General features: G+C 45.8%; 1 protein-coding gene across 1 annotated transcript in view; it reads left to right on the top strand.

Annotated features, from left to right (window-relative positions):
- Positions 1-2,216: 2,216 nt before the first annotated feature.
- Positions 2,217-9,668, top strand: part of IGF2R (insulin like growth factor 2 receptor) — a 122,682-nt gene continuing 115,230 nt past the window's right edge. The window contains exon 1 of the mRNA XM_021669685.2: positions 2,217-2,365. Within this exon, the coding sequence (XP_021525360.2) occupies positions 2,217-2,365 (149 nt within the window). The remainder of the gene's footprint in view (positions 2,366-9,668) is intronic.

The following is a 9,668-nucleotide window of genomic DNA, read 5'->3' as shown; positions in this document are numbered from 1 at the left end:
TGATAGTGTGTACCATATGGAATAACTGTGAAAGACTTTGAAATGGACCAAAAGTATTAGTGGTCAGCTGTAATGGAATGCTAGGTGTTGTCTAGTACACTCTTTTGGGTTATCTGATTCTATGGGGTCTTGTGCCTCCCATTGTTTTTGAGATATTTTCCAACTCTGTACATTGTAGAATACTGATTTTCTACAATATATAGATACAAAATATATATGATTTTTGTCTTTAGAAATGCAAATTGTGTCCATTGGGTATGCAGTTGTTTTTTGATGTATGGCTACTGACCAATTTTCCATCTATTAGGCAACCTTATTTCAGCATTCCTAACTGCCTGTCTATTTGTTGGATTCTCTTTGGATTTTCCTTTGAACCAGCTGTGACATGTTACTGGTTCTTACATTAATGAATGAACTAAGGAATACCTTTGACACATGTTCATTCTACATCTGAATCATGATTATACCATCTTTTAAATATTATCCTTTAGCATTTTTTTATTGCATCACTTTAGAAAGCAGAAAATGCTAGTTTTTAAAAAATTGGTGATACTAATTTTAATCACTTGATTAAGGTGGTTATACCAGATCTTTCCACTGTGAAGATGTATTTTGTCTTTATTAAGGAAACAAATATACTTTGAAGGTGATACTATGAGACAAAGCAAATATTCTGGTTCACAATAATTTTTCAGCAGATGGTTTTAGTATTCACTGATGGTCCTTGCCTGTATCTATTACAACACTGGAGTTGCAAACCACAAACCCTTTTTTGATGTCCAGTTTACACCCGAGCTTTCCTTTGAACCACTACAATACTTTCCTTTCTTGGGTAATATATTAATAGCACAGTGGTTACGTCACAGGCTTGTGACTGACTTGGGTTCAAACCTGGCTTTGGCTCAAACCTAGCTTTTTCACTTACTAGCTGCAAGGCTAGCTAGTTATTTAATTTCTCCATTCCTCACTTTCCTTATCTGTAAAATGGGTGCAATAAAGGTACCCCTCTTACAGGACTGTGTTAGGATTAAATGAGCTAAATCAGTGTCAGAACACTTCAGTACTTGGTACATAATTACTTTCTCAATAAATATTAGCTATTATTGGGTCATGATTATTTGTATGTGTTTGAATCCCAGCTCTGCCACATCCCGGAGTGCATTTGAGTACGTTACTCAATATCTTTGTGCCTCAATTCCTCATCTATAAGTAGGTTCCCACCTCATAGGTTTTTGCAGATTCATGCATAAATGCTTAGCACAGTGTCTGGTATGGAATAAGCACTAAAAAAAGATGAGCTTTTATGATGATGATGATTACTATTTTCAACAATGATTATTTTGTATCTTTGCTCTAAAAGAAAGTAAATTTTTTTAGTTCAAGACGTTTAGATTTATCATTCTGCTTTCATTGTGGCTAGCTCATGGCCATCCACACAGCGAATTAATAAAGCTTTGCTGAGCGGCACTTAGCGACGCTTTGGTCCACTCTTCCACCTTGCTGTATTTGTGTTGCCTTCCTTGCCGTAGGAAGCCCACGCTTGGGAAATAACATTCCCACAGGTCTGAGAGGCTCTGATGGGCCAAGGTTGGAAACCTCCATGACGTGACTCCACTGGGCAGGAAAAGTGTGTTCCCACCCCCCCCCCCCCCCACGGATCCGCTGCCACGCGGCTATGCCAAGGTATTTACCGCCCTGGCACTTCGATCCAAGTTCCCTATTTTTCCCTACCCGTCGGTCGAGATTAGGAACAGTTGCGGTAAAGTGGGAAGCGCCCGCCAGGACCCAGCAGGGCGCGGTGGGAGGGAAAACTGAGGCCCGGCTCGGCACCCCCGCCGCGCCCAACCCTCCGAGGTGCTCAGGCCCCGGGAGTCACCTGGAGCCCGCGCCCCGCCCGCGCTGCTTCCAGTCCGGAGCGTGCTGCGCTCACGTGACCCGGGACTGGGCGGAGCCGGTGCGGGTGGGGGTCACCTGAACAAGGGAGTCACGTGAGCGGGGGGTGGGGGTGGGGGGCGGTGCCGGGCGGCGGTCACGTGACGCGATTCCGGGGCCGCCGCTGCCGCTGTCGCCGAGCCCAGCCGAGCCGCTCTCACCTCGGGCTCCCGCTCCGCCTCCGCCTGCGCCTTTGCCCTGGTGGCACGACCCCTCTCGGGCGCTGCCCCCAGCAGTCGCGCGCCGTCAGCCCCGCGCCCGCCGCGCAGCCCGGGCCCGGCGCGATGGGGGCCGCCGCCGGCCGGAGCTCCCACCTGGGGCCCGCGCCCGCCCGCCGCCCGCAGCGCTCCCTGCTCCTGCTGCAGCTGCTGCTGCTCGTCGTGGCCCCGGGGGCCACGCAGTCCCAGACCGCCCAGTTCCCCGAGCTGTGCAGGTGGGTGGTCGGCTCGGGCGCAGGCTCGGCTCCGGTGCCTGGGGCGAGCGGCATGCGTGGGGGGCGGGGAGCGCTTGGGAAGCCCCCGGGGTCTCCTGGTCGCCTCGGGTCCGCGCCGGGGTCCGCCCCGTCCCCGACGGAAAGTTGCCTGCGTGGTGGTCGGGAGCCCCGCGGGGTGTGGTGCGCGGGCGGGGGTCGCGGGGGCACCGCGGTCCTGGAGGTCCTGGAGCCCCGCGCCCGGCCACTTGTGGCTGTCACGGAGTCAGGGGCGGCTTTGTGCGGAGCGGCGGCCCCCGGCCCTCGGGGTCGGCGCCTGCCCTCGCGCGGCCGGGCGGCGGGGAAAGTTGGAGGCAGGAACTCCACTTCGCTTTGTTCCCGCTGCGCGTTTACAGAAGAGTTTCGCCAGCGGGGCACCGGTGAGGCCCCTCGGTGTGGAGAGTCTCGCCAGGGCGTCGGAGCCCGCAGGAATGGCCCTGAAGTTGGGTGTTCGTGGTTTCATTTGCTGATTTATTTCTTCCCTGTGGGTTCACTTTCTCTTTAAAATAGTTTTTTTTTTTTTTTTTTTTCCGCTGGCGGTGACTTTAGTCTTCTTTAGATTGGGGGCTAGGGGGTATCCTCCAGGGTGAGCTTTCAAGACTTGACCCTTCACTTCTCTGAGCCCAACTTCCTGCCTGGTTGCTCACATGATGTCATTGTCTCCGGGGCGGATTATTCTAGTGGATCTTGTTCTGGGAACCATGATTGTATAACCCATCATCCCACCGAGGGTTGTTCCCGTTCTGCAGCTGCTAGCAGTCCAGGGCCTGGGGAACTTCGAATTTCAGGAATTTTCTGACCTTTTGTGGACTGTTTAGGATAATGGAAAATCCAGCTTTTATTTATTTATTTTTAAACTTTGGTAAGAAGGAATCAGGATGAAAAGTTCTCAACAGACATGAGTTTGTCCCTTGGCAACAAAAAGTTACTTTCAGAGTGAAACAAAGTTGAACCTTCTTTGGGCTGAACTTGGAGTTCGTGGTTGGGTTTATGGTGGTTCTTATTTTTCCCTTGCATCAGAGATAGTTTTATTAGCACCCGTGTGTTCAGAACATGCAAAATTATTCTTAGGAGGGTGAGATTGATCTCATAATAGAAACTTCTTGGAAAGGCCTGCATTTTTTATTCTCCCTTCTTTTGGAAGGGGAAGGGTGGGTGGATAGTTTGTAGTTTGCAGACCAGTTGACTACCCTAAGATACATAGTTACTCCAGTAACTAGCATGATACAGAGAAATGGTGGCAACTTAAACGAGGTCAGGCTGCGACCAACATTTAGAGGAAGGCATTTTGGAGTAATGGCTGCTGTGACCAAAAATAAGTAATTAACTTGCCTGAGTGTGGTGGCTCATGCCTGGAATCCAGCACTTAGGAAGGCCGAGGTGGGCGGGTCGCTTGAGCCGAGGAGTAGGAGACCAGCCTGGGCAACATGGTGAAACCCCATCTCTACAAAAAGTATGAAAATCAGGGCCGGGTGCAGTGGCACACTCCTGTACTCCCAGGTAAGGGAGGCTGAGTTGGGAGGATAGCGTGAGCCTGGGAGGTCAAGGCTGCAGTGAGTTGTGATGGAGTCAAGTTGCACTCTAGTCTGGGGGACAGAGCGGGACCCTGCCTCAAATAAATAGAATAAGAAATTAACCCAGCTGGCCTAGTGAGGTTGAAGTCTTGGTCTTGTTAACAAATTGAAATTTATTTCTTAACAGTTAAGATTAAGGTTGGCTTCAAGGGCAGACTGATAACTCTGGCCGATTCATGGGGCCCTTACTTTTGCGTTAGGTTAGTCATGGCAGTGCCTTGAACCTGTGTTCACTAACCTCATCTCCCGGTGGAACACGGCCCCTTGGTCCAGTAGGAATGGCCTTTGTGTCTTTACATATTTTTGGCCACTGTGGCATGTGGGCATAGTTAGCACATGCCGAAGAGGTTTTTGAGCTTGATATGCATAAGATGTACCCTCCGTAGTCTAGAATATCTTCAAAGTTGTGCTGAAATTTTCTGCCAGATTTCCTTAGGACAGCAAACCTGTTGGTCATTTCAGAGGTGGATTTTCATCCACCTCTTTCCCTATCTGTTACTTTCCTGTAGTTGCACATGTAGACTTCTCCAGAGCCATTTGCAATCTCTACTTTAAATCCAACATGTGCAAAGTGAACTTCCTATCTGTTCCAGTATTGTAATTTTTTGAGGCAGAATCTCACTGCATTGGCCAGGCAGGAGGGCAGTGGTGCAGTCATAGCTCACTGCAGTCGTGAACTCCTGGGCTTGGGCAGTCCTTTTGCCTCAGCCTTCCGTGTAGCTGGGATTACAGGTGCGCACCACCCCACTTGGCTCATTTTTTTTTTTTAATTTTTTTTTGTTTGAGACGGAGTTTCACTCTTGTTACCCAGGCTGGAGTGCAATGGCGCGATCTCGGCTCACCGCTACCTCCGCCTCCTGGGTTCAAGCAATTTTCCTGCCTCAGCCTTCCCAGTGGCAGGGACTGCAGGCGTGTGCCACCATGCCAAGCTAATTTTTATATTTTTAGTGGAGACAGGGTTTCACCATGTTGACCAGGATGGTCTCGATCTCTTGACCTTGTGATCCACCTGCCTCAGCCTGCAGAAGTGCTGAGATTATAGGCGTGAGCCACTGTGTCCGGCCTTTTTAAAATTTTTAATAGAGATGAGTTCTTGCTGTGTTGCCCAGGCTGGCCTCAAACTCCTATCCTCAAGCAATCCTCCTGCTTTCAGCCTCCCAAAGTGTTGGGATTACAGGCATGAACCACCATGCCTGGTTTATGTTCCTGTTTTAAATTGATAGCCTCTCCTTAAATAGTTTTATTTTTTATTTTTTGAGATAGAGTCTTACTCTGTCGCCATGCTGGAGTGCAGTGGCATGATCTTGGCTCACTGCAACCTCCGCCTCCTGGGTTCAAGCAATTCCCCTGCCTCAGCCTCTGGAGTAGCTGGGACCACGCCCAGCTAATTTTTTGTATTTTAGTAGAGACAGGGTTTCACCCTGTTGGCCAAGATGATCTCCTGACCTTGTGATCCGCCTGTCTTGGCCTCCCAAAGTGCTGGGATTGCAGGTGTAAGCCACCGTGTCTGGCCTTCTTAAATAGTTTTTAAAAAATTTTCTTGGGGCAGGGGTGGTGTCAATCATCAGTACTTTTATTAGATAAAACTGGCTAAAATTTCCTTAATTGTAGCATGTAGTTGAGGAATAGAAATGTAAGTCGATTTTTTTTTTTAATTTGATACAAAAAGTTTTACCATGTGTCACCAAAGTGTGAAGCTACATTTTAATTGTTCCTGGGCAACAGTTTGCTGAAATGTAAATAATTCAGCGAGGTCTCCACTGTGAGCATGGAAAGTCGAGTCCTACAAATGTCCCCGTTTGTTTTTGCTGCTTGGTCACATGGAGGCAGTCCCAAATGTCCAGAAGGATCCCATTCCAAATGTTTGTAAATTGATCATTTCAAACGTGGAACACGTTTTTCCATTGACAATATTCTCATTCATTGTTGTACGGTCCCTAGAAAGTCATTATCTTTGCAGAAGTTTTGGAGCGCCCAGACACCATAGAGCTTTAACAGAATTCTAGCAGTAAATTCTCATTGTCTCTAAAAGATGGAATTGGATTTCCAGAGAAACAACCTCTCCTCCTAAGCCCAGCTCTCTAGGACCTAGAGAGAATATTTTTTGTCTGCAGTCCCTTAGACCAGTAAGGGGGACGTCCCGGCCTGCTTTGGGGGTGCCTGTCAGGCACCTTGTGAGGACAAAGCTTCGAGGTGACCTTTGGCTCTGAGCACTCCTGGGATGGAATGCAGTTCCTGGTGCAGTTAGTTATTGGGAGGGATGAAAGAGACAGCACCATTTCAGCAGCCGCTTTGACTATGTTTATGCACGTGGAGGGGCCTGCCCTCTGTGAGTTGGGCATTGAACAGCAGGCACGACAAAGGCAAGTTTCCCAAAGTGTATCTGGCTTGAAGCAGCATTTTAAATAAGTGCTTGGTTTTTGGAGAGACTAAGCAAAGTTTTTTTTCAGTGTCAAGTACTGTGCCAGATGATCCCTGAGCTGAGTTAGAAGTTAGTGATTCTTATGCAGGTATTTCTTGGGAGGTGATACGTGAGTGTAAAGTTAGTAGAAAACTTGTTTCCTGAGGCCACTGTGATAGGCTGTAGGACTGGCCTGTAGAGAAGACCTGGGGCAGGAAGGAGCGTCTGAAGGTCAGTGGGGCAGGGCCAGTGAGCAAGAAGAGAGGGCTTTCAGGAGGAGAGGAGTGGAGGCCAGGCCATGCAAAACCAGCAACAGTGTCTAACATGATCTCCGCTTGTCAGTAGCTTTACTTATTACCGTATGCTTTAAACTTTGTAAAATGTTGTTTTATATATATATAATATCCAAGTTTCCACCCTTTATTTACTTAGGTGTTAGCAAGATGCTTAATGGGTGAGGTCTTAACAGTGTGCATTAATTATAAAATAATGCATTCGGATGGCTAGATTTAGGTAGTTAAGAACTTTACAATTTATATAGAAGAAGTTTTCCCCAAATTGTTTAGGTATAAATGCTAGAAAGTTTTTATTATATTGAGGACAAGAGAATAATGAAGCCAGCTGGGAGTTGAGGTTGGTTTAGTTACTATCTCTAAGGAGATTTTTTTCCCCTGTAATTTTTCCAAAGGAACAATGCGTATATGCCTAATTTGGGCCACGTGTTAAACTTGGATCACATCCATTTGTGTGTGTGCATTTCTTTCAACACTAAGTGTATGTGGAAGCCTAAGGTTGTTAATTGTGGTTACATTAGATCTCATGCATTAATTTCTTAGAACAGCATCCTGACAGATTCCCAGGAAATGAATGCCTGAGTTGGGCCTCGTGTCTTTTATCAGCATTTTATAGAGAAAATGATTTTTAAAAGATGGGGCTGAGAGAAATAATTGAGATGTTTCCTTCTCTATTTTGATCTTGGTGTATAAACTGTTATATTGGGCAGAGAGAATTGAGCGGGCGCTAGAACTGAGGCTAGTGGCAGAGAGTAAGTAGCTCATCACTTTACAGGGGCTGTTCTTTTTCTTTTTCCTTTTCTTCTTTTGATTGTCCTAGTCATGGAGAGCTCTTGCTAATGCCCTAGCTGGTCATGAATGGTATATGAGGGGGTGGACATAGCTGTTTGACTTTATGGGAACGGCCAAACGATAATGCCGAATTACCATTTTGCATTTCCACCAGTGACGTATGAGATTTCCAGTTCTACATCCTTGTCAACACCTGCCAATCTTAGTTTTAACCATTCAGGTGGGGTTGTAATGGTATCTCAGTGTGGTTTCAGTTTTCATCTCTCTGCTGACTCATGACATTGAGCAAGAAGGAAACATCTTTTCTTGTATTTATTGAAATCCTGGGTGATGTTCACCATCATCATGTGCTTATTGACTCTTTGGGTATTTTTTTGCAGTGCCCTTTAAAAATCATATTTTGCCCCTCTTACCCCTTAAAAATTGTTTTTGGAGTCTTCTCCTTATTGAGCTTTGAGAGTACCTCATGTCTTCTGGGTACAAGTTCTTTCTTAGATATGTGTAAGGTATGAGTGTTTTCTTTCAGTCTTTGCCTTGCCTTTTAATTTTCTCAGTGAAATATCCTTTGAAGAACAAATTTTTTAAAAATTTGATGGACTATAACTTTTTATGGTTTGTTCTTTTGGTAGCTTAAGAAATCAACCCTAGAACGAATGATGTTTGACCTGGGTAATTTTTTTGTTTTGAGAACTGTCCTGGGCATTGTAGGATGTCAGCCAGCATTCCTGGCCTCTACCCTAGATGCCAAGACTACATTCCACCTCTTCCCCCTCCCCCAGTTGTGACAAATAAAAATGTTCCAGACATATCAAAGGTCCTGGCAGAGAGGGGGCAAAATCACACCCAATTGAGAACCATTGGCTACCCCTAAGATCACAAAAATTTTCTCCTATGTCTGCCTCTAGAAGTTTATAGTTTTAACTTTGATTCCTTAACTCTAGGATCAAATTTTGATTTAATTTTTAAGTATGATATTGTTTCCAAAAAACTCAAAGCGTATTTTCCCTTTGCTCTCATTCCATCACAACAGTCATCAACACAGAAGACTTCTGTGATCAACTGTGTTGTTTTTTCCCCAGGCACCAAGCAGTGACCACTGGCCTGGTGTCCTTCCATTCAATTCCCGACCCTGTCTACCTGGAGATAGTGTCAGGTTTCAGGCTTAGTTTCCAAGACCTCTCTCCACCCCCACCAGTCACAAGTCTGGGCCTCTGGAACTTCTGACCAACCGGCTTCAATTTGGGGTTCTCACTGTGCCTCTTTGGGTCTGATGAGTTTGCTAGAGTGATTCACAGAACTCAGGAAACACTCATGATTAGCAGTTTATAAGGATAGTACAAGGGATGCGGATGAAGAGTTGTGTAGGGCAAGGTATGGGGGATGGGGTACTGAGCTTCTGTGACCTCCCTGGCTCACTGCCCTCCAGGAGCTTCCATGCATTCATCTGTTTGGAAGCTCCCCCAACCCAGGTTTTATGGAAGCTTCAGGAGGTCAGCATTTCTTCTCCTAGGGTGTAGGGTGGGACTCTCACTGAGGAGGATCTTAAGACCCACAGGGAAAGTGGGGAAGATGAGAGTCCTGCCTTGGGGCAGGTGGAAATTGTTTCCTGAGGCCTGACACACCCAACATTATAACAAAAGACTGTCATGAGGACTGTGGGAGTTGCCAGCCAGGAACCAGATGGAAATATTATATATACAAATATATGTTATAGATAGGTAAATAACACCACAAAAAGGAATATGTTTTTTTTTCCATGAATATATCTAGTTCTTTTTACTAATATTTTATGAAATGTGCTTGCAGCTCTGTTTTTTAAGTGAGATTGGCTACAGTTTTTTTTTTTTCTATGCTGTTCTTGACTGATTTTGTTATCAAGAATATGCTTTGTGGAAGGAATTAGTTAGCTTTTAGTATTCTTGTATGTGGTAAAACAGTTTGTATATAAGATGGACATATTCTGTTTCTTAAAGTTTGGTGGAACTCACCAGTAAAACCATGTGGGCCTGGTGCTTTGGGGAGGTAGAATATCACTGGGGAGGTCTTTTGATTACGGTTTCAGTTTTATCTGCTTTATTTTTCTATTCAGATTTTCTACTTTTTATTGGGCCAGTTTTGGTAATTATTTTCCTAGAAAATTGTCATTTTAATTTTGTATTCATGTATAAATAAGTAGCATGCTACTCTTATTTTTGATATGCTATAGC

Source organism: Aotus nancymaae, unplaced genomic scaffold, assembly GCF_030222135.1.
Source record: "Aotus nancymaae isolate 86718 unplaced genomic scaffold, 86718_ANA_hifiasm-v0.15.2.pri h1tg000040l, whole genome shotgun sequence".
Lineage (NCBI taxonomy): Eukaryota > Metazoa > Chordata > Mammalia > Primates > Aotidae > Aotus > Aotus nancymaae.
The sequence above is the reverse complement of the archived record's forward strand: the minus strand, read 5'-3'. Positions and strand labels throughout refer to the sequence as shown.